This window comes from Leucopleurus acutus (assembly GCF_964270905.1).
Source record: "Leucopleurus acutus genome assembly, chromosome: 13".
In the NCBI taxonomy this organism is placed as follows: domain Eukaryota; kingdom Metazoa; phylum Chordata; class Mammalia; order Artiodactyla; family Delphinidae; genus Leucopleurus; species Leucopleurus acutus.
Window position 1 is genome coordinate 40604499 of NC_139155.1, and position 25771 is coordinate 40630269.

General features: G+C 39.8%; 1 protein-coding gene across 3 annotated transcripts; it reads right to left on the reverse strand.

Annotated features, from left to right (window-relative positions):
• Positions 1–5646: 5646 nt before the first annotated feature.
• Positions 5647–25467, reverse strand: LOC309970205 (uncharacterized protein). 3 transcript variants are annotated; one of them, XM_082852468.1, is made up of 3 exons: positions 25420–25467; positions 16459–16688; positions 5647–8557 (listed from the first exon to the last, which is right to left on the reverse strand). In XM_082852468.1, the coding sequence occupies exons 2-3, from the start codon at positions 16556–16558 to the stop codon at positions 6546–6548; spliced, it is 2112 nt and encodes a 703-aa protein (XP_082708594.1). In that variant the 5' UTR covers positions 16559–16688; positions 25420–25467; the 3' UTR covers positions 5647–6545. The 3 variants fall into 3 exon arrangements, with proteins under 3 accessions (XP_082708594.1, XP_082708592.1, XP_082708593.1); XM_082852466.1 differs by lacking the exon at positions 25420–25467 and adding an exon at positions 17115–17607 and having other exon boundaries at positions 16459–16690; XM_082852467.1 differs by lacking the exon at positions 25420–25467 and adding an exon at positions 17305–17345 and having other exon boundaries at positions 16459–16690.
• Between the last annotated feature and the right edge of the window lie 304 nt (positions 25468–25771).

Genomic DNA, 25771 nt, shown 5'->3' on the forward strand with positions numbered 1-25771 from the left:
ATTTTTGTATATGATGTAAGGCAATGGTCAACCTTCATTCTTTTGTATGTTGATATACAGTTTTCCCGATACCATTTACTGAGAAAACTGTCTTTTACCCATTGAATGGTCTAGACACTCTTGTTGAAAATCATTTGACCATTTATGGGTGGGTTTATTTTTGGGCTCTCTATACTATTCCATTGGTTTATACATTTGTCTTTATGCAAGTATCACACTGTTTCTATTACTGTAGCTTTGTAAGTTTTGATATCAGGAGGTGTGAGATTTCCAACTTTGTTCTTTCTCAAGATTGTTTTGACTATTGAGGATCCCTTGATATTCCATATCAGTTTAAGGATGGATTTTTCTGTTTCTGAAAAAAATTGTGGGGGTTTTGATAGGGATTTCACTGAATCTGTAGATTTCTTTGGGTAGTATTAAACATGGGATCTCTTTTCACTTATTGGTGTCTAATTTCTTCCAGAATGTTTTGTAGTTTTTAGTGTTGTTGCCTTGGTTAAATTTATTCTTAAGTATTTTATTATTTTTGATGCTATTTTAAATGGAATTGCTTTCTTAATTTATTTTTCAGGTTGTTTATTGTTAGTGTATTAAAACACAACTGATTTCTGCCTATTGATTTTGTATCCTACAACTTTGCTGAATTGATTTATTAGTTCTAACAAGTTGTGTGTGTGTGTGTGTGTAATTTTAAGGATTTTCTGCATATAAGATCATGTTATCTACAAAGAGAGATAATTTTACTTCCTGTTTTCCAATTTCAAGGCCTTTTATTTATTTTTCTTGCCAGTTGCTCTGGCTAGGAATTCCAGTACTACGTTAAAGTGGCAAAAGCTGGCATTCTTGTGAGGAAAAGTTTTCAGCATTTCACCTCTGAGTAGATGTTAACTGTGAGTTTTATTTATATGGACTTTATTATGTTGAGGTACTTTCCTTTACTATGTTGAAGTACTATTCCTGGATTGTTGAGTGTGTTTTTAACTTTTTAATCATGAAAAGGTGTTGAATTTTGTCAAAAAAAATTTTTTTCCTGCACCAATTGGGATGATCATGTGGTTTTTATCCTTTACTCTTTTTTTTTTCTTTTTATCCTTTACTCTTTTAATATGATGTATTACATTGATTGACCCATCCTTGAATTTCAGAAATAAATCCCACTTGGTCATGGTGTATAATCCTGTTAATATGTTGTTGAATTCTGTTTGGTAATTTTTTTTTTTTTTTTTTTTTTTTTTTTTTTACTGCTGTGGCCTCTCCCGTTGCGGAGCACAGGCTCCGGACGCGCAGGCTCAGTGCCCATGGCTCACAGGCCCAGCCACTCCGTGGCATGTAGGATCTTCCCGGACCGGGGCGCGAACCCGTGTCCCCTGCATCGGCAGGCGGATTCTCAACGACTGCGCCACCAGGGAAGCCCTGTTTGGTAATATTTTGCTGAGGGTTTTTGCATCAATATAGGAGATACTGGTGTGTAGATTTCTTTTCTTGTAGTGTCTTTGTCTGGCTTTGGTGTCAGGTTAATTCTGGCCTCATAAAATGAGTTTGAAAACATTCCCTCCTCTTTAATTTTTTGAAGGAGTTTGAGGAGGATTGGTGTTTCTTCTTTAAATGTTTGGTAGAATTCACCAGTGAAGCCATCTGGTCCTGGGCTTTTCTTTGTTGGGAATCTCCTTACTAGCTATAGTTCTATTCAGGTTTCCTATTTTTTGATGATTCACTTGGTAGGTTGCATGATTCTAGGAATTTGTCCAGTTTATCCAATTTGTTGGTGTACAACTGTTCCTAGTGCTCTCTTATAATCCTTTTTATTTCTATAATGTTCACAATAATGTGCCCTCTTTCATTTCTGACTTTAGTTATTTTGAGATTATACGTTTTTGGAAAGAATATACAGAGCTGAAGTGACCTTATTACATCATACCAAGCGGTTCATGATATCCACACATCACTGGCGCTGTTAAACTTTAAGCAGTGCTTCTCTGGCAGGTGTAATTTTTGCCCTCAGGGGACATTTAGCAATGTCCATTTTTGGTTGTTGTAACTGGTGGGGCAGGGGGAGGATTGCTACTGGTATTTAGTGGAGAAAGGCCAGGAATGATACTTAAAATCCTATAAGCAGAAAAAATAGCCCCCATCCCCAACAAAGAATTATCTGGCCCCAAATGTCAATAGTACTGAGGTTAAGAAAACTTAGGTTAAAGTAGTTTTTGCCAGGTTTCTCCACTGTGGTTATTATTTTTCCCTTACTCTATTCCTATACTCTATTTCTATACTCTATTCCTTGGAAGCAAGTCAACAGGTCCAGCCTCTTCTAGGAGTGGGAGGTGGGGATTAAACTCCACATCCTGAGGGGGGAAAATCTACATATATTATTTGAAATTCTTCCACAAGGAAGATTTGTCTCTTCTGCCGTATTTATTTATATCAGTATGGACCCATGTATATTTATTTGGCCTTGGGAACACTTTCACGTTGGCTCCTATGTTCCTTTGCTCCCAGTGTTTTGTTTCTTGAGTTCTTGCTTACTTTCTGATGCTATAACATGCTCCTGGCTCATCTTGTATTTTCCCTGCCCTAGCCCTAGAATCAGCCATTTCTCAAAGGAGCACTGGTTCCTTTTATTTGTAGAATGCTATCTACAAACCATGATCTAGGTATGCCTATTGATACTGGAGTATCATTGCCCTGGGTCCTCTCAGAGAACAGAGTTATGTTATATATGTATGTATATGTGATATATATATATATATATATATATATATATATATATGTTTACTAATCCATGTATACACACATTCTATAACTGTTTCTGGTCTATCCATCTGTGTGGGTGTGTAAATGTATATTAATGTCTATGACTCTAATGATTCTGGTAGTTTTTGATTTGAACACTGGACATTGTGCATGAAAAGTTATAGTCTCTGGATCAGGTTGTCATTCTCCAGACAGGATTCACCCTCTTCTCTTCTCGTTGGCAGCTAGATTAGGAGTAGATAACTTAATTCACTAAAAGGCTGACCTGACTTGAGATTGCATTTCAGACTTTTTTTAGACTTGGTTCACACATATTTCATTCTTATTCTGAGGGTATATATAGCCTTTTAATGTTTATCCTGAAATTGTGGGGTGTTTATAAGAACACCTCCTACTTGGCATGTCTTGTATTCCCAATTTTTATCCACTATCAAAGTGAGTCTGCTGAGTTCCACTTAACCTTCCAGTGTCCTTTGGTTAGATTTCTTGGCCTTTTGCCCTGCCAGTTTGAGAATCAGCAAATAAATACCTGGGGGAAATCAACTGGCATAAAATGTCAGGTCCAATTCTCTGTGTTTCTCTTCCCATTTTACTCTGTATATTTCACTACTGTTTAAATTTTTACAGTAGGTAGTGTTATTTTTTTAACTCAGAAATGACCTAGTGAGCAAGTAGATTTAGAAAACTGGAGGAGAGCGAGGAGTGTAGGATAGCAACCGGTTATTTTATCTGGATGGCAAGGTGTTTAGTAGGGGATTCAGGAGGAAGATATCATGGGTGTGTGTCAACTTCATGAATTTGAGTTTACCTGTAGGACACTAGATAGTAACGTGTAGTAAGCAGTTGGCTCTTAACGTTTATTCTCAGGAAAGATGGCTAACCTTCAGATATAAATTTGATCATCTTATTTTTTCTTCTTCACTTTTAAAATTCCCTGGACTTCCCTGGTGGCGCAGTGGTTGAGAGTCCGCCTGCCGATGCAGGGGACACGGGTTCGTGCTCCGGTCCGGGAAGATCCCACATGCCGCGGAGCGGCTGGGCCCGTGAGCCATGGCCGCTGAGCCTGCACGTCTGGAGCCTGTGCTCCACAACGGGAGAGGCCACAACAGTGAGAGACCTGCGTAACGCAAAAAAAAAAAAAAAAAAACATTCCCTAAGGAACAGACGATAATTGATTGCACGCTTTTTTTCCCTACTCACTTCTCAACCTATCATCATGTCTATGCATTTTAGCTCCTGTACTTCTGGACCTTGTGATTTTATTTCCAGACTTCTCCAATAGTTTTCCTTTCTGCTCCTCCTTTTAATTTTAGACTCTTCTGAAAGCAGGAAGATGATCATGCCATTCCCTGGTTGAAAGATCTTAATGGCTTCTCATTACCTTGAGAATAAAATGCAGAAATATGAAATCTATTCCAACCATACCTAGTACTTTTCTGTTTTACACATAACACTAAACCCCAGAAAGTTGAAGTGTCTGCTTGTTTAGCGTCACATTTCTTATTTTTTTAACTTTTAAAAAAATTTATTGGGGCTTCCCTGGTGGCGCAGTGGTTGAGAGTCCGCCTGCCGATGCAGGGGACACGGGTTCGTGCCCCGGTCCGGGAAGATCCCACATGCCGCGGAGCGGCGGGGCCCGTGAGCCATGGCCGCTGGGCCTGCGAGTCCGGAGCCTGTACTCCGCAACGGGAGAGGCCACAACGGTGAGAGGCCCCTGTACCACAAAACAAAAACAAAAACAAACAAAAAATTTATTTATTTTTGTCTGCGTTGGGTCCTCGTTACTGTGTGTGGACTTTCTCTAGCTGTGGCGAGCGGGGCTTACCCTTCGCTGCGATGTATGGGCTTCTCATTGCAGTGGCTTCTCGTTGTGGGGCACAGGCTCTAGGTGCACGGGCTCTAAGCGCACGGGCTTCAGTAGTTGTGACACACAGGCTCAGTAGTTGTGGCTTGAGGGCTCTAGAGTGCAGCCTCAGTAGCTGTGGCACATGGGCTTAGTTGCTTCCCAGCATGTGGGATCTTCCCGGACCAGGGCTCAAACCCATGTCCCCTGCATTGGCAGGCAGATTCTTAACCACTGAGCCACAAGGGAAGCCCTAGCATCACATTTAACTGTCTTTTCTCCTTCATTTTAATTTCCACTTTATTCTTACTCTTTTAAGTACATGCTTCAGTCATTATTTTCCTAAACACTTAAGCATGAGGGCAGGAATCATTTTTTCTTCAGCAGCACTCAGTACAGTGCCTGACACTGAATATTTATTGAATTAATGACTAAGCACCATACTCTACATCACTTCTTATATTTTCTTGCTTCTGTGCCTTTGTTGATTATTCCCTCTCTGCCTTTATGCCTCTACTCCCATCCTTCAAAACTCAAATCTCAGGAGCTCCACAAAGCTTTTCCTTTTCTTTCCAATCAGAATTGAACCCTACCTCCTGTGAGCTCTTATAAGCGTCTTGCCTAACTTTATGATTATATTGAGCCATATATTTTCTGTATACATCAGCCTTTATCACTGTACAGTACATGTTTTTTGGGGACAGTATATTCTTTGTGTACACTACAAAACCTAAAAAAATGCCTTGCACATAATAATTTAACAATGTATGTTAAATTAAAATATTAATTGGATAATTATGGGGGATAGTTAAAGTAAATGACAGTAGCAGGATTTTAACAAATGGTTAATACCACAAAGACAATTTTTCTTATTTTTAAAATCTATTTGTTTTGCAGTTGAAAACATTGTGTACACATGGCATATTATCAATATATATGTCAGAAATCAACAAACAAAACAAAGTCTGATGAATGTTGCCATTAAAAAAAAGATCAATAGGTCTTTTTATTTTTAGACAGAATATGCAATATCAATTAGTCATGTGGGTGTTACTTTAGCTAACATTTTTGTTCAATCTATAGAAGACAGACAGGATAAACATAGTAGTAGAGAAATATTCACACTTTAACATATGGAATTATTTTTTTAAAAATTGTTTCACATATTCAGAAACTGTAATTAAATGGTAGTGTTGAAGAAGTAATTTCAAAGCACTAAAGTTTATGGATGGGCTACATTATTAAGAGCAAAATAAATTCATGTTTGCTGTGAACACCACAGGAACTTGAAAACTCATGCTCACTAGGAAGACCAAAACTTGGCCACCCCCACAAAAAAAAGGATATTTCAGAAAATGGGGCACTAGAGTTATGCAGTTAATAAGTTTAATACCAGAATAGCATAGCATGTTCACACAGAGGGAATTTAATAACTAATGTTTGCATAAGGTAGGATTCTCCAGCTTTCAGGAGATAAGTGGTATGCGAATTATCAGAGTGAATGCCAATTAAGATATGGGAAGGGTTTAAATTTTCCCTACATTCGCTAAAATAACTTCTGTGATATGCAATAGGTGATCTGGGCTCACAAAAGGTTTGAGATTATAACACTAATACATTTCCTTCTGATTGCACACAACACCACACTGGTTTTTACAATATCTGATAAGGTTCTGCATTAATATGGTTAGACATTTCTTATAATGATAAAACTTTCCTCTTGTGCGGTGTTTGAATAAAAGACTAGAGCTTTTCTTACATTACAGCAGATAGAATTTTTTTCCATTGTTTCTGACATTCAGTAAAAATTTTTTCACGTTGAGGGTTTTTCCAACAACTCACAGGATTCCTCCTCGGAATTTTTCTTTAGTAATGTCTGAGCTCTGAGTTAAACTTTCATTATAAAAATTGAATTAATATGTTTTCTCTCTGGTGTGTGTGGTCTTTTTTAATGTAGCACAAGAGTTGAGCATTGATTAAAACCTTTTTCATAATCATCCATAGCGTTCATAAGATTTTTTTCTGGCAGAGTGTCTCTGGTACTGAATAAAGTTGGTGTATACACTAAAGGTTTTCCCATATTCATCACATTTAGAGTGTCTTCCCCAGAATGGACTTTCTCATGATTAATAAGATCAGAGAGTTGGCTAAAATTTCTGCTGCACTGAACACACCTGTGGGGTTTCTCTCCAATGTGGATTCCCTGGTGTTCAGTAAGATCAGTGCATGCGCTAAAGGCTTTCCCAGACACATCACATTTATATGGATTTTCACTAGTGTGGATTCTTTGATGGTTAATAAGATCAGAGCGTCGACTAAAGCTTTTGCCACATTGATCACATGGATATGGTTTCTCCCCAGTGTGGATCCTCTTATGTAGGACAAGAGCTGAGCACTGACTGAAAGCCTTCCCACATTCATTACATTTATATGGTTTTTCCCCAGTGTGGATCCTCTGGTGCTTGATAAGGTCAGAGTTCTGACTGAAACTTTTGCTGCACTGTGTGCATGGATATGGTTTTTCTCCAGTGTGAATTCTCTGATGAAGAATAAGGTCAGAACTCTGACTGAAGGCTTTCTCACAACAATCACAATGATAGGGTTTTTCCCCAGAGTGTACTCTCTGATGTTTAGTGAGGTCTGAGCTTTGACTAAAACTTTTATTGCACTGATCACATGCATACGGTTTCTCTCCAGTGTGTATTCTCTGATGTTTCACAAGGTCTGAACGACGACTAAAACTTTTAGTACAATCGCTACATGGATAGGGTTTCTCTCCAGTGTGGATTCTCTGATGCAGAATAAGGTTTGAGCTTTGACTAAAGGTTTTCCCACACTCATCACATTCATAGGGTTTCTCACCTGTATGAATTCTATGATGTTTAATAAGGTCTGATCTTCGACTAAACATTTTATTGCACTGGTTACATGGGTAAGGCTTCTCTCCAGTGTGAATTCGTTGATGATTAACAAGATCTGAAAGTCTACTGAAGGTTTTGCTACACTGATTACATGGATAGGGTTTCTCTCCAGTGTGAATTCTCTGATGCAGAATAAGGACTGAGCTCTGATTAAAAGCTTTCCCACATTCACTACATTTATAGGGTTTCTCTCCAGTGTGGATCCTTCGATGTTTAATAAGGTCTGAGTTCTGACTGAAACTTTTGCTACACTGATTACATGGATATGGTTTCTCTCCAGTGTGGATTCTCTGATGTAGAATAAGATCTGAGCTCTGACTGAAGGCTTTTCCACACACATCACATTTATATGGTTTCTCACCAGTATGGATTCTTTGATGTTTTATAACATCAGAACTCTGACTAAAATGTTTGTTACACTGGTTACATGTATAAGGCTTCTCTCCAGTATGTATTCTTTGATGTTTAACCAGGTCTGAGCGCTGGCTAAAACTTTTACTACAATGACTGCACTGATAGGGTTTTTCTCCTGTATGTATTCTCTGATGTATAATAAGATCAGAGCTCTGACTGAAGGCTTTCCCACATTCATCACATTTGTAAGGTTTTTCACCAGTGTGGACTCTTTGATGTTTAATAAGGTCTGAGCTCCGACGGAAACTTTTAATACACCAATTACAAGGATAGGGTTTCTCCCCAGTATGAATTCTCTGATGCAGAACCAGGGCTGAGCTCACATTAAAGGCCTTTCCACACTTATCACATTCATAGGGTTTCTCCCAATGGGTTCTTTGATGCCTAATAAGGCCTGTACTACAAGCAAAGTTTTGCCCACATTCATCACAGTTATATTGTCTTCTTTTGAAGAGGTTCTGATCCTTCTCATTGAATTTATCCCCAAATCCACAGAATTCCCTGCATTCAGAATCCTGGAGAACATCATCTCTGGGGTTACCAGACTCTTCAGTCAATGGTTCAATTTTTGCTGTAATTTCCTCCTTGGAAGCCAGCTCTCCAACCTTGGCCTTAGTCTCACCATCTAGAACAATAAAATATAAATGGAATATGTTCTCCATACTGTAAGAAAGTTTCAGGTGAAATATATTAGTATTTTGCTATGAAAATACTGAAAATTATCTTCTGAGAGGGAAACTAAGAAGAATCAACAAGTAATGGATAATCGTTTATTGAAGTGGCTTATCAGATATGTTCTGTATATGTCTGTCACAGGAGATCTGGGAATACTGAAACCTAATTACAGTGATTAGGAAAGTTTGACTATATTAGAGCTAATACATAAACAACTTACTGACATATATAAAGTAGGCAGTATGAACGAATACTTGGGTGAAGGAGTTGGGGAGGAGGTGAAAGGGAGGGAGAGGAGGAGGAGGCAGTGGCAGCCAGGCTGTCACTGTGAGTGTATACCAACCAGGCTGGTCACATGTTGTCATTAGTGGAAAGAAAGAAGCATCAAGCTCAGGAATGGTTAGAAAAGAAGCCTGAATTTTCAAAAAGAGGTCTACATAGTCCTCCACCTCTTTTGCCCTGATTATTAGAAAGAAGTGGCCTAGAAAACATGATCCTTTTGGGAACAGCCATATTCAGTGACCAAACTTCCTTACTAAGGTATGTGGACCAGAAAAAGGTTAGGGAGGTAGGATCAGACATCTCTTTTGAGTTGATTTTTGAGGAGATTATTCCTCTGCTCAACAATACCAGAGGCCTGTAATGGTAGAGAACATGGGAGCTCCATTGAAATTCTTGAGACTATCAGTCCATTATTAAGTGGTGTTTACTATAAAAGGCACACCATTCTCAGACTGCAAATGGTCTAGAGAGTTGAAAACATGACAAAGATTAATTTCAAGGGCTAAAGTCCAAAATCCCAAGCCTCCAAGTGGAGGCTTATCCTCTTTGCCAAAGGCAAAGGGTACTGGAAAAAGTAAAGTATTGCGGTAAATCTAAATGTGTATGTACTGAATGATATAAGCAATATGAATGTCTCATGGATTTTACAATATATATGTAGAGTTAAAATATATGGCAAAAATAGCACAAGAGGAGGGAGGTAAATAGAACTATAATATTACAAGGTCTTTGGGTTATCCTAGAAATAATAAATTAAGATAAACTGTAATAAATCAAATGTGTATGTTGTAACTTCTAAGGCAGCCTTTTTCAACTAGGGTTCCACAAGAAAATAAAAAGAAAATAATTTGCCTGACTATTTTCTTAATTCTCCCAAAGATGGTAGATAGCAAGTAAATAAATAGATGTACAGAAGAAACATTAATATGTAACTTACAGTGGATGCCTCAGAGCATTTTGGCTTAATTCTCTCACAGAATCACATTTGAGAAAGGCTGCTATTAGGTGACAATTAAATAACAATAAAAGGATGTATAAACAATAAGCTAATAGAGAAAAAACAGAAAAATAAAAAACCTGATAACATAATTGAATTAGGCACAAAGGGAGAAAAAAGAAAAACAAAAAAGAAACAAAATATGGGAAAATAACAAAAAATAAGATGGTACATTTATATCCAAACATCAACTATGTTACATGTAAATTAACTACTTCAATAAAAAGCAAAGAAAGACCAACAGCTAACATCATACTTAATGGTTAAACATTAAATGCTTTTGTCCTAGGAACAAGGGAGGAAAATAAGGATGCCCTCTCTTAACTACTTTTATTCAATATTGTACAACTTTTACTCAATAGTCATAGTAAATGCAATATGACATGAAAAATAAATGAGGCATACAAGAAGTCAAACTGTCTTATAGACTATGCAGTCACGTATACAGAAAATACTAAAGTGTCTTTAAAATGTTATTAGAACTTGTAAATGGTTTTATTAGTGCAATACACAAAACCTGATTGTATTTCTGTATACTAGCAATGAACAATTAGAACCTAAAATTAAAAACAATTTTTTTCAATTGCACCAAAAAAATGAAATAATTAGAAACAAATTCAATGAAATATGTGCAGTATCTGCATAATGAAAACTACAAAATGTTGCTGAGAGAAATTAAAGATCTAATAAATAGAAATATATGCCATCATTTACATATAGGAAGATTTAATATTGTTAAAGTGATGAAATTCTCCCCAAATTGACCTATGGATTCAATGCAACCCCAATCAAAATCTCAGCAGGGCTCTTCATAGAAACTGACAAACCTATTCTAAACTTTGTGTAGAAAGGCAGAGAAGGGTCTAAACAATTTTGAAAAAGAAGAACAAAATTAGAGAGCTTATACTCCCTGATTTCAAGCTTTACTACAAAGCTACAGTAATCAAGGCAGCGAGGTACTGGAATAGGATAGACATATCCATTAATGGAATAGAACAGAGTCTATAAATAGATCCAAACATATATGTACAACTGACCTTCAACAAAGTTGCCCATATAATTCAAGGGTGAAAGGGTAGTCTCTTTTCAAAAAAAGTGTTACAACTGGATATCATAATAACAAAAATTAACTCTGACTCTTTCCTTATGCTATACACAAAAATTAACTAGAAATGTAATATAAACCTAAATATAAAAGCTAAAACTATAATACTTCTAGAAGAAAGCAAAGCATAGATGACTAAAATTAATGCACAGAACTGAGAAAACAAATTTGTGTTGTTTAAGCCACCTAGTCTGTGGTTTTGTTATAGCCCTAGCAGGCAAATACAGCATGGTTTTTAACTTTATACATTTATGGAATCATAGCACACGTATTCTGTGACTTGTTTTTTTACTCAACATTATGTTTGGAAGATTCATCCACAGTCATGTGTGTAGCTGTAGTCCATTCATGTTCACTATTATAGTGTGACATACACCACAAGTGATTTATCCATTCTTCTTCAATGGATAAGAACATTTTGCTATTTCAAACAATGCTGATATGAATATGCTGGTACGTCTATCTTGATACACATATCTAAATGTTTCTCTAGGTTATATAAATTTAGGGTCAGAACTGTTAGGTCTTCAACTAGACTTTTCCAAAGTGGTTAAGCCAATTCACACTTCCATCAGGTGTATATAGTTCACATTGCTCTATATTCTAACGAACATCAAGTCTATTCTCTTTTTAACCCAATGCAATCAGGCTTTTATCTCCGTAACTCCATCAAAACTGCACTTATTAAAGTCCCTAATATGCTTTATCTTGACAAATCCAGTGGTCAATTTTCAATCTTATTCTTGATTTGTTTGACATAGTTGACTACTCTCTTAAATCATTTGCTTTCTTCCTGCTAACTTACCTTTCTCCTGCTCTCCATACAACAGTCAGAGTGATCTTTACGTTATCCTGTGTAAAGAGTTCCAATGGTTTCCCATTTCACTGGGAATAAATTCTAAGTCCTTACCGTGACTTAGAAGGTTCCATATGATCTGGTCCCTTTCTTTCTCTCTGCCCTCATTTCATTCTAAACCACCCCTATCACATGTCTACCCCAGGCTTATTACTCTGTTCCTGCTATATCTATGGGCCTCTGACTTTTGCTATTCCCTCCACCTGGAAGACTCTTCTCTCAGATGGTTACATGGCTTATTCTTTCACTTTGGTTATCTCTCTAACCAACTGTTCCCACCTCAGAAAGGCACAATGTTGGTGGGCCCTGCATTTTTGAGGCAACAGATACCATAGTAAATGTGCTGAAATGACCAATTTGAGTAACTTGCACAGTTGCTACTTTTGAGTGAGGCTTAGAGTAAAAAAACGTTCTGCAGTAGGACCATGTTGCAATGCAAGCTGTCCTGTCACAAGACCCTTATTAACCAGGATAACCAATGGTATTGGAAGTGTCTGCAGCAGTCATGGTTGCTGTATGAAGCCTCTTGTAAGCCTCTATAAGAGAACCACACTGGAGTAAGGCCATACTGTCTTCTGCCAACAATTTTCTAAGTGAAAAGCAGATCCTGGCTTGCTTTTGGGCACTAACAGAAACTTAATGCTTGACCACAGGGCACCAAATAACTATTGCAAACTGACCACTATGTATTAGTTGTTATTTGACCCATCAATCCATAAAATTGAACATACAAACCAGTATTCCATTATAAAAGCATATCTGGAAGACAAGTATATTCCATGTGCTAGTGACTCAGATTCCCATGGTACTTGTTCCTACTGCTCCATTACCTCTCCCCCTCAACCTATATTCATGGCCCTATGGGAATTCCCTATTACCAGTTAACAGAGGAGGAAAATGTACAAAACTGGTTTGTAGATGGGCCTGCCCAGTGTGTGGGCACCACCTGAAAGTGAGTACCTTTCACTTACACCCCTACTCAGGAGTGGCCTTAAACATGCTGGTAAAGGCAAATCCTTCCAGTGGGCAGAATTTCAGGTATACACCTGGTTGTCTACTTTCCATGAAAGGCAACATAGCCTAAGATACATGTTTATACTGATCCATGGATAGTGACTAATGGGTTACTTGATTAGTTAGGTACCTGGAAAGAACAAGATCGGAAGACAAGAAATAAGAATTCTGGAGGAAAAGTATGAGGATAAACCAAAGAATGAATATGTTTGTGGCCCATGTGAATCCTCACCAAAGGGCATCCACTGTGGAGAAGCCTCTCAATCAGAAGGATGGACTTGGTGATCCATATTATGAATGTCAATCAGCCTTTTTACCAATGTTTGCCCAATGGACTCATGTACAAAGAGGTCATGGCAGCAGGGATGGAGGCTATATATGGGCTCAACAATACGGACCTCCACTTATCAAGGTTGATATGCCTATAATCATTGCTATGTGCCCAAGTAGCCAACTGCTAAGGCCCTAATAAGGTACCATTCCCTAGAGAGGAACCAGCTAGCCACTTGGGGACAGATTTATTACATCTGACCCCTTTTATTATGGAAAGGGCAGCAACTTCAAAGGACTAAATACATAGTCTAGATACAAATTTGCATTGACTTAAGAGAATGCCGTATATATTATCATGGTACTCTCTATAATATTACCTCCAAAGGAGTCATTTTACAGGGAAGGAAGTTAAGCAATGATCTAATACACATATAATTCATGGGCCTTACCACATGTCCCATCATCCAGAAGTAAGTGGATTGTGATAATGGTGGAATGATTAAATGTAGGCTCAGTTACAGTACAAGCTAGACAACAACACCTTGATAAGTTTGGGGTGCTGTCATACAGGATGCAATATACGCATTAAACTAAAGGGTGATAAACAGTGTTGTCTCCCCCATGGCCATAATACATGGGTATAGGAACGAAGGGTGGTAGAGAAAGTAATAATGTCTCTTCTCACTATATACCTCATAATCCACTTATATTATTTTTGCTTCCTATCTCTATGATCTTGGGCTTGGTGGGTTCAGGGTTCTGATTCTCAAAGGAAAAATACTTCTACCATGGGACAAAGTTATAATTTTGTTAAATTTGAAGTTGAGACTGCTTCCTGCTTCAGCATTTTGGGCTCCTCAAACTGCCAAACCAGCCCGCAGAGATGGGGTCCCTCTACCGGCCAGAATGACTGATACCAATCACCAGTGGGGAAATGGTTGCTGCTACTGGAACTCAGAGGACTCAGTGGGATGCCTCGTAGTTCTCTCATGTCTAATAGGCCCAGTCAATGGTTCACGGAAGTAACCTGAAAGAGACAGGATCACCAAGGACTCAGGTCATCTAGAAAAGGTTTATTTTATTTGACTAGATAAAGAACTCTGTGCCACTGAGATTCTGGCAGAAGGTAAGGGCAATATGGAGTGGGTGATGGGAGAGGATAGTTACGACTATCAGCTTAGGCTTTGCGTATGCTGTTCTCCATCCCTTGTTGATTTCTGTAATCCTTCCCATCCTCTTTATGAAACTTTGAATTACCCAATTTGAATGAGCCATCTGTTTCCTGCCAGAATCCTGACTGATACATCTTATATAACCATTATCACTATCTGATACTACACTGTATACTTATATATTTCCTGTTTCCCCTACTAGAATGTAAAGTCCTCGAGGGCAAAGGCTTCTCTGATTAGTTCACTGCTACATCCCCAGAACTTAGAACAGTGGCTGATACAAAGTAAACCCTCAGTAACTAATAATATTATTATTAATGGTTAATAATCATTAATAAGCTATGATCTTATGAACTAATAAACATTTATCAACAATAAATATTTGTTGAACAGTTAATTAAATGATTTGAAGGATACATTAATGTATTAATGTATCCAGTGACTACCTCTAAATGGTGGAGTTGTAGGTTATTAAAATTTCTATTTTGTGCCTTTCTATATTTTATAAATGAACTTTAATATAATTATATTTCTTTATCATAAAAAAGTTATTTTATACACATTCTAAGAGACACAAACACATATAGTATGTATGTCAATTTAAGTAAAACAACAAGGAGGAGGCAGTGATTCTCAGGAAAGAAGACAGCTAGATGCCTTAGAATAGACTCTTAAGGAAAAACAAATTCTAAATACAGGAGAGAGAAACTAAATAAAATAAAATAAAAGATACACCAGCGCTTCCCTGGTGGCGCAGTGGTTGAGAGTCCAATTGACGTTGCGGGGGACGCGGGTTCGTACCCTGGTCCGGGAGGATCCCACATGCTGCGGAGCGGCTGGGCCCGTGAGCCATGGCCGCTGAGCCTGCACATCCGGAGCCTGTGCTCCGCAACGGGAGAGGTCACAACAGTGAGAGGCCCGCGTACGAAAAAAAAAAAAAAAAAGATACTCCAAAACTAAAGACAGGCGAAAGATTTAGAGTAAAAGAAAAGGACAACAGGTTAATTTCATAGGCAAAACAGCAGTAATGGAAAGACCAAAATCAAAAAGCAGCAAAATATGATGTGGAAATGAGAGCCTGCAGAACATCTGAACAAAGTCAGCACCAAGATTATCTTACTAAAAATAACAGTGACTACCATTCGTAAAGAATTTACTACCAGCCAGGTATCTGCTCAGAGCCGTATATATGGAATCTTATCTAGTGCTTGTGGTATCTGTTATAATAGTAATGGACCCCAATGATCGTATCTCCTAATATCTATATCCTTGTGTGGTTTTCTCCCACAATGACTCTGGAATTGGTTATGTGACTTGCTTTGGTCAATGAGATAATAACAAATGTAACGCAAACACAGGTTAGAAAAGTGCTTAGCATCCTTCTCTCTTTTTAAAGACTAGCGGCCCTGTGAAGAAGTCTAGGCTAGCCTGCCGGAGATACGTGACCCAAGCTATAGCCAGCACCAACAGCTGGACATGTTATGATTGATACCAACATAGACCCTGGCCCTAGTTGAGCATGAGTGATTCCAGAAGAAAACTGCCCAGCTGAACCCAGCCCAAGCCAATGACCTACAGAACCATAAGAAAATAACATGGTTGAAAAATGTCTTAGTGTTTTAGGTCACTAAGTTTTGGGGTCCTTTATTATGGAGTAATAGATAGACACAACCCTCAAAATAACTTCCAAGGTATGAGTTATTATACACTTATAAAGTGAGGAAACAGGATTATTTTTAAAAAATGTAAGTAACTTACTGAAGCTAGTAAATGACAAAGCTAGTATTTGAATCCAGGTGTCAGACTCCAAAACTTTTAACTATGCCCCAACAGTACATGAGAAAGATGACTTGAAAAGATTTTAAAGGGCAAATACCAAACACTGACAGATTGGTAATAAGGTGATTATAATGGGAAAAATGGATGACACTGGGTACTTAAGGAGAGGAAGGAAAACCAAGAGAATTTGATTGACAGAATGTACAATAAGGCCATGGGCTTGGAGCACAAAAGAAATGGTACTGCATAATACAGTGGGGGGTAGGCAATGAGGCATACCAACAGCACTTGAAGACGCTAACATAGCAAGGTAACACGGCGCCCACCCCCCAACCCACCCAAACCACTAAGAAAGATACACACTGCTTCTCACCTGACAGAAGGTAGTGTTCTTGAGCTTCATAATTGAATTGGATCTCCATAGACTGCCACTGGACACTTGACACCTCAGGGAGCAACTGGAGATTTACCATTTCCTCACTGAGTTTTTCTTGTCCACGTAGGAGTCTGAGACCTGGAGGCAACTGGGCACCACTGGACTTGGAAGGGAATCATTGCGGAGGCTGGAGATACAAGTTCTGAGACTAGACCACCAGGAGCATCCTCTAGATATAAAAGAAGTTAAAGAGAAAACAAAATATCGTTTAACTTTCAAGCGCTTTTCTTTCAAATTTACTACGCTTCTTTCCCTATCATTCAGGAGTCAGGCATCACCCCTCTTGGACATACATTCTCCATTCCAAACCTAGAGATCTTCAAAGATAATCAGGGGGTTAATGCTACCAGGGGAGGGAATTTCAGAATTTTTCCCTAGCGATTAGCTCTATGTTATTCGCTGCCCCTTCTACACAGAAATGACACTACTGATCCATCATCATGATCTGTCTCTCCCTCCTTCCGTTCTTATCACACTCACGCATTCGTTCGCTGATTCGTGTGAATGCATCCAAGCTCTGGATTCCACCCGCCCCCAAAGTTTCTGGTGTTCATTCAGCTGAACCCAACGCTAGTCAAGGGCTGACCGCGTACCAAAAGCACACCAGGCCGAGAACCGACCAGCTCGCAGTGCCCAGGAGCCGCGCCTGGGGGCCACGTCGGCAGCCTCGACTCCCCACGGACTCAAGAAACAGCATACGGTTCCCCGGTGGCGCTGCAAGGCCGCTGGGGAGGGCAGATCACCCGAGTTCCTCCGCCTTCCGTGAGCTGACATCACCCATACCTCGATGTATTCTCCAAGTCACCGTCAAGCCTCACACCCTGTAACCCAGCCATCACCGCCGACCGCTCTAGGAATCTGGGAGGATTGCTCAGCTCTATGGCGCGTAGCTTCGCACGTGCGCACGCGCGGGGCGGGGGGCGGCGAGGTGAGCTGGGGGCCGGGAGTTGCCGAGATTTAACCCTGAACAGCTGCGGATCTGGCCCCAGCGGAGCAGTAGCGAGGGGCCTGGCTGGCACTATCTGCCACTTCCTTTTTTTTTTTTTTAAATACGTGTGTGTGTGTGTGTGTATATATACATGCACACACATAACTTAATCACTTCGGATTTTTTAAAATGAATTATTTTGGCTGCGTTGGGTCTTCGTTACTGTGAGCGGGCTTTGTCGCGGGTGAGCGGGGGCTACTCTTCCTCGCGGTGCGCAGGCTTCTTTCTCATTGCGGTGGCTTCTCTTGTTGCGGAGCACGGGCTCTAGGCATGAAGGCTTCAGTAGTTGTGGCTCGCGGGCTCTAGAGCACAGGCTCAGTAGTTGTGGTGCACGAGCTTAGTTGCTCCGCGGCATGTGGGATCTTCCCAGACCACGGATCGAACCTGTGTTCCCTGCATTGGCAGGCGAATTCTTAACCACCGCGCCACCAGGGAAGTCCCCCTATCTGCCAATTCTTGACGTGAATGTCAGAAAACATCTTTCTAGAAAGCTCCCTGGGGGCAGGGTAGGTTTTCTGACTACAAAATGAGTTCTTCCTTAATTATCTCTGTCTCTTTTTTTTAATCCCTTCCCCCACCCACCCAACCCCAAACCTGTCAGTCAGATTCGCTGGTGTGCTTCCATTCTAACTTTCTTCCTGTCCTCTCTGGTTTTCCCCCCAGCACAGCGGCATGCCTCTAATAAAATACTGATTTCTGGGCCCCACGCCAGTTTAGAATCAGTAAGTCTGTCATGAGAGCCCAGGTTCTCAGGTGATCCTGATGCTGCTGGTCCTGGGACCACACTTTGAGAACCACTGCCTTAAAAACAAACAATGCTCAGGAATTAATCCCTAAATTGCTGCGAAGCTGGATTTTCACCTACTTTGCTATCAAGAAAGGCCATGGGGTCTCCTAAAATGTTTGCTTGCCAATACAATCCTCATTGTAGCTAAAGGATCAGGGTGAGAAGGACCTAAAAGGGGGTGGGGGAGGGCATCAGGGTAGGAAAGGATATTGCTGTTTCCTTGGAAATATCTTGGGAAATAAGGGCGGGGGGCAGGGGGGGAGATATAGAAATAAGAAATAGAAGTATTGAGACCGGTGAGACATGTGACTTGGGTAAGATGTCGGAGGAAAGGTATAGGTTTGAGAAAATGGTGACTGGCTGAAGTAATGATTGAGGTAGAGGAAGAGGGTTTTCTGTTCCAGCCTAAGACCCTGTTCTGATTTATGAAATCTTAGGGATGTGTGAATGAGACCCTGATAAAATGTAAGGAGCTCGTTTGTGTCCAGCCCTCCCAAGTAGGGAGTGCAGATGCTTTTTAAAAAATAGCTTTACTGATGTATAACAGGCATACAATAATCAGCAAATATTTAAAGTATACAATTTGGTAAATTTTGTCATATGTATACAACTGTGAAACCATCACCACAATGAAAATTGTGACCACATCCCCAAAAGTTTCCTCCTTCCCTTGATAATCCCTCCCTTTCCTACCACAGCCCCCAACCACTGTTCTGCTTCCTGTTACTATAGATTAATTAGCATTTTCTAGAGAGTTATTTAAATGGAATCAAACAGAATGCACTCTGTTTTGCACTCAGACTTCTTTCTAAGCATTATTATTTTGTGATTTATCTATCTTGCTGTGTGTATCAATAGTCCACTCCTCCTTTTTGTTGCTGAATAATATTCCATTGGATGTACACACCACAATTTGTTTATCCATTCACCAGCTGATGGGCATTTGGGTTATTTATAGTTCTTTCACTATTACGAATAAAGGTGCTATGAACATTTGTGTACAAGTCTTTATATGGACATATGCTTTTTCTCTTTCCTGGTTAAGTGTATGTTTAACATTTTAAGAAACTGCTACACTGCTTTTCAGAGTGGCTGAATCATTGTGCATTCCCACCAACAGTGTATGAGAATGTCACAGCTGACATACTTGTAATAGGTTTCCAGTAAAAGAGAATGGGAAAGTCAACCAAAGGTTAATTCTCACATACAAATGTAAGGGTTTTGTTAATCTTTTACCCAGAAGTGATGAAGTGAACATAAATTTTCTGGGTGTTTAACCAAAAAAACCAAACTGTTCTTTCAGATTATGCTAGATTTTTTGCTTTGTGGAGTCCTACCAGAGATGTTACATTCTGTGAGTGAGTCTGAGAAACCAGCTTGGAGTTCAACAGTTCGATGGATTGGCCAGAACAAACGTAGACCCAACTGTGGTCCACTCCAGCTGACACTGAAGAGGCTCATCTCAGTAAGGTAAAAGACATTCAGAGGTTTCCAGAGAGATCGGGGTGGTAATACAGGCATGAAAATGATATCAGAGCCTCAAGAATGAAACTGATATGTTATCCCCCACCCCCAATATTCTACCTGATTTCTATTTCCTATTCCATTTCCTCTTGGGAGAAACTAGGCCAAACTAACATATGTCTGATTTAGGCATGGTTTGTAGAGTAGTGGTTCTTAATCTTTGAGATAATATAATTCCTTTGAGAATATGATAAAAACTATGGACCTCTTCCTCAGAAAGTTGAACATGAAGACCTACATGAGAACTTTTGCTTACCATGTATTACATTGCATTGGAAATTAATTTCCTTCGATACTTAGACTATATAAGCAATCTTCACAAAGAATGAACTTCAACTTAAAACTCAATCTCTAGGTTTAGGTAAAAAAGGGATATAAATCCAAATTGTGAAGCCAAATTTAAAAACATTAACTTTCCTTTTGATCAAGTATGTATTAATGAGTAGGCTGCTGCTGTTTGTTTTGAATAAGACACCTGAATTACAACAATACAACACCTTTGAAATGTTAATGTGCGTGTCCAATTGACTTTGACTTTTCAAAAACAGAACAAGTGCTGAAAACTCAGATTCAGAAGGGGAAATAATGGCCAATATAATCAGAGTTCCCTAGGTTCACTTTGCAGAGATGGGTAGGCTTGTATCAGAAACACTAGAATTCTCCAAGACCTTTAGTGTTGAATTCAGATCAAATCATTTCTTTTGTCTTCAATCAAATGAGGTCATTGGCAACAATTTGAAGTCTTCAACTTCAAAACCAAGTCACAGTGGTTTAAACAACTCTTAGTTTGTACTTACTACACTGTTGTGTTGAATTGTGTCCCCCCCCCCTTAAAAGATACGTTCAACTCCTAACCTCTGTTACCTGAGAATGTGACTTTATTTGAAAATAGGGTCTTTGCAGATGTAATCAAGTAAAGATGAGGTCATACTGGTTTAAGGTGGGCCCTAATCCAATGACTGGTATCCATATACGAAGAGATGAATTCAGACACAGAGGGGACTCACAGAGAGAGGAGGATGCTATGTGAATGTGGAGGCAGAGACTGAAATGATGCGTCCATAAGGGAAAGAATGCCAAGGACGGCAGCAACCACCTGAAGTTAGAAGACAGGCATGGAACCAGTCCTTCCCCAGAGCCTTCAGAGAAGCATGGCCCTTGCCAGCACCTTTGATTTTGGATTTCTAACCTCCAGACTGTGACAGAATCAATTTTTGTTGTATTAAACCACTTTGTCTGTGGTACCAGAAATGGGGTGCTGCTTTAACAAATACCTAAAAATGTAGATGTGGCTTTAGAATTGGGTAATGGCTAGAAGTTAGAAGAGTTTTGAGGCTCATGATACAAAAAGTCTAGGTTGCCTTGAAGAGATTGTTGGTAGAAATATGGACATTAAAGGTGACTTTGGCAGGGTCTCAGAAGGAAGTGAAAAGGACAGTAGAGGAATCCTCTGTCATCTTAGAGAATACATATATTGTCATGAATAGAATTTTGCTAGAAATAATGAGCATTAAAAAAATACTTCTATACAGAGTGAAGTCAGAAAGAGAAAAACAAATATCGTATATTACTGCATATATGTGGAATCTAGAAAAATGGTATAGATGACCTTATTTGCAAAGCAGAACTAGAGATACAGATGTAGAGAACAAATGTATGGATACCAAGGGGGAAGGGGGGATGGGAGGAACTGGGAGATTGGGACTGACACATATACACTACTGATACTATGTATAAAATAGAGAACTAATGAGAACATACTGTATAGCACAGGGAACTCTACTTAATGCACTGTGGTGACCTAAATGGGAGGGAAATCCAAAAGGGAGGGGATATATGTGTATGTATGGCTGATTCATTTTGCTGTGCAGTAGAAGCTATTACAACATTGTGAAGCAACTATACTCCAATAAAAATTAAAAAAAAAAAAAAAAAAACTTCTGGTGGGGGGAATTCCCTAGCAATCTAGTAGTTAGAACTCAGCACTTTCACAGCCGGGGCCCAGGTTCAACCCCTGGTCTGGGAACTAAGATCCCACAAGCCACGCGGCGTGGCCATAAAAGAGGTCTTAGGCAGAAATGAAGAAAACATTACTGGAAACTGGAGAAAGGTGATAGATGTTAGAAAGTAGCAGAAACTTCGCTGAATCACATTCTGCTGTTGGACAGAAAACAGAACTTGTGACGACCTTGGGTAATTAACTGAGGATATTTCCAAGCAAAATGTGTAAAGTGGGGCTTGATTTTTTTCCTGCTGATTATAGTAAAATGTGAGAGGAAGAGATAAATTGAGGAAGGAACTGTTAAGCAAAAAGGAATCAGTACTTGATGATTAGGAAAATCCTCAGCCTACACAGATAGCATGCTCTGGAGACAAGGCCATAAGTGTAGCTGGACAACCTTTTGGTGAAGAGGTTGGATGTGTGATTCATGGATCCAATCAACCATCTCAACAGAAACCAGGAATAGAAATGGGGTTATCCATAGGAAGGATCTGTAGAGGACCCTTGTATCCAGTTGTGTGGATCCCCTGATATCCATGGAAGACCAACGTGGCTCTTGAGAATGTTATAGCACCAGAAACAACACCGCCATCTTGGACCGAATTTTTTTTTTTTTGGCTGTGCTGCAGGGCATGCAGGATTCTAGCTCCCTGACCAGGGATTGAACCCACGCCCCCTGCAGTGGAAGCGCAGGGTCTTAAGCACTGGACAACCAGGGAAATTCCTGACAGAGACAGGACAAAATAAAGGAAAGCTGTCAGACTTTTGGGATTCTACATCCAGGAAATGGAGTACCCAGAGGGTGGGTCCACTACTGAGGGCTGAGACACCAAGGCCACCTCAGCTGAGAGTGGCTCAGGGGCCAATGGGACCTATGTGGCCCAGAGACTGGGGTTGATAGTGTTTTCACTGACCCAGAGGGCATATCTAGCCACAGAGTAATTTGGGAACTCTAAAATATTTAGAAATTAAATAACCCATATCTAAATAACCTGTGGTTCAAAGAAGAAATCACAAGGGAAATTAGAAAATGTTTTATGCTGAATGAAAATGAAATGCAACATATAAAATTTTATAGGGTGCAGCTACAGCAGTGCTTAGAGGAAATTTTTTAGCTTTGAAATGCCTATATTAGAAAAGAAAATCTCGTATCAGTAACCTAAGTTTCCACCTTAAGAAACTTAAAAATGAAGAGCAAACTTAACAACAACCAAAACAAGCAGGAGGAAGGAAGTAATAATGATTTGAGTAGTAATTAATGAAATAAAAAGCAGAAAAACAATTTTAAAAAAACAAACCAAAATTTGGTTCTTTGAAAATACCAACAAAAATTGACAAGCCTTTACTAGACTGACCGAAGAAAAAAGAGAGATTAACAAAATCCGAAAAGAGGGGACATCACTACCAACCCTACAGAGATTTAAAGGGATTATTGTTATGCCAACACATTACACAACATAACTGAAATGGGCAAATTACTAGAAATATACAAATTACTAAAACTGACTGGAAAAGAAATAGAAACTGTGAATAAATATATGAAAAGTAAAGAAATTGAGTTAGTGATAAAAATTTTTCTATCAAAGTAAAGCACAAAAGCACAGGCTCAGATGACTTCACTAGTGAATTCTATCAAACAGTTTAAGAATAATACCAATCCTTCACAATCTCTCCCAGAAAATAAGTGGGGCCAGTAATTACTCTGATACCAAAGCCAGCAAAGATATCACAGGAAAAGAAAACTACAGACCAATACCTCTAACAATATGGACACAAATATCTCAATCAAACAATAGTAAATTAAATTCCTTAATATATTAAAAAATTATACACCATAATCAAGTAGAATTTATCTTAGTAATACAAGGTTGGTTTAATATTCAAAAATAAATTAATGTACTTAGAGACTTAAATACTTCACTCTGAATAATGTTCACCAATAATAAAATGTCTGAGTGTTGGCATAATCACACAATATAATATTATTAGAAGTGAAAATGTACAGTGTATATCTACAAAACAATATGAACAAATTTCACAAACAATGTTGAAGTCTGACTTAAAAGAGTGCATATTGAGTTCCATTTATACAAAATACAAAAATAGGCAAGGCCAACCTATCGTGCTCAAGGTTCAGTGTAGTCTATCTTTCAGGGCTAGAGGAGGGTAGCGGCTTGAGGAGAGCACAAGGGGGTTTTCTGAGGACTGATAATATTCTGTTTTTTTATCTGAGTGCTAGTAACATGAGTGTGTTCAGTTTGTGACAATTCAACAAACGGTACATGCACATATTTACTGGTAAAATCAGCATTACTAACTGATACTACTTGGCTGGTCTGCACTCAAAGCATGACAACATAGACCAAATGCACCATTTTTTATTATAATGCTTCATCTTATTTTCTGAGACCTATCCAGTCTTATTCTCACACTGTCAGCTATTCCTGTTTTCTTTTATCTTCAATTTTTCTCCCCACTCACACTTTACCTTTTTTCTACAAATATAATTAGGTCTCTACCCTCCTCAGAAAACAAAGAAACACCTTTCAATCCTGTTGCCTAGACCAACCGGTGTCCTCTCTTTTTCCTTCCTGCATTATCAAATTTCTTAAAAGGAATTATTATCTATTCTCAGGACCTTACCATACACTTCTTAACCCCTGGCAAGGACATTCTTCAGGTAACATCTCTCTCTGACCCTTCTTCTGCCCTTCGCCTTAATTCCAGCATCACCTTAGTTCTCATCATCTCCAGCTCTCTGGCACAACTCCTAGTCACCTGTTCCCTCTCCTAAGATACTCTCCTGGCTTTGATGTTTGAACTAGCTGGGTCCAACTTCTCTGAGAAGCCCCTCTTCTTTACCAACTCTTCCTCTTCCCACCCCCAGGTACTAGTATTTCATAATTCCCTGTTTATTTTCCATAAGATCTCCCTTGATAATGTCATTCCCTTCCCCATCTTCAATCATATTTTCAGATACTAGCAAATCTTGCTAAGTTCACATTTTTAACCGCCTCTCCTCTTTTTTGCCCTTTAATCCTTTCTACAAAGTACTGTCAGATACTGCCCTGAAGTACAGTTCTGGCCATCTCACATATAAATGGTCTGCACCGTTCCTAAATGCTTTCCTAATTCCTTAGCCTGGCATTTGAAACTCTCCAAACTTGACCCCAACCCATCCCTTAGCCTAGGTTCCGGCCAACCAAGATGCTGGGCTAACTCCCCAGAGTGCCCTGTACGTCCCACCGCTGGGCTCTCGCTCCTGCCGCTCCCTACCTGGGAAACCTGCGCTCCTCCAAATCTCCGTTTTACCCGGTCGGCAAGGCTCAGCTTGAGTACCGCATTCTACGGGAAATTACTGACCTTCTTTGGCTCGGCCCCGGTCCCCACGCCCTTGCAGTCGACGGTAGGGTTGATCTCCGCCTTGTCCCCTCGCCATGCCAGGGTACAGCCTTTTCCCCTACAGTCATCCCCGTAACTTCTAGAACTGTCATTGCAGACAGTCAACGTGTTTGTGGTGTGTGAATGTGATCTGGTCCTCTTCCCCAAATTTACAGATGATGGGTTCTATTTTTATCTCCTCGATGCTATACTAACCTCTATCTCTATTTCTTTTTTCCTCTTTCAGTCGCCTGTCAACCGTTTTCGACCTGGTGCTCTCCCCACCAGGTCCCACCCAGAGACGCGCTGCTTCTCCCGGACCCCGCACCGGTCCTCCGAACCCTGCCGCGCGCCCGCCACAGAGCTGCAGTCCTCCGGGCGGCCTAGAGGGGCGCGCCGCTCTCACTTCCGGCGCGCGCGGCCAGAGGCCGATCTGCTCCCCGCCTGGGGTCGGTCCCCGCAGCCCGCGGAGCGAAGGGTGAGTGTGGTGGTCCGGCAGCACGGCCCTGGGTGTTTCCCAAACCGCCCTTGACCGGCCTCGGCCTTCCTCGGCCCCGGGCAGAGCCTG

Bases quoted from the DNA above. Each gene is read 5' to 3' on its own strand.
- LOC309970205 (XM_082852468.1), bottom strand. From the start codon at position 16,558: ATGGTAAATCTCCAGTTGCTCCCTGAGGTGTCAAGTGTCCAGTGGCAG. The intron at 8,558-16,458 runs GTGAGAAGCAGT...TTATTGTTCTAG, and splicing joins AGAACACTACCTTCTGTCAG to ATGGTGAGACTAAGGCCAAG.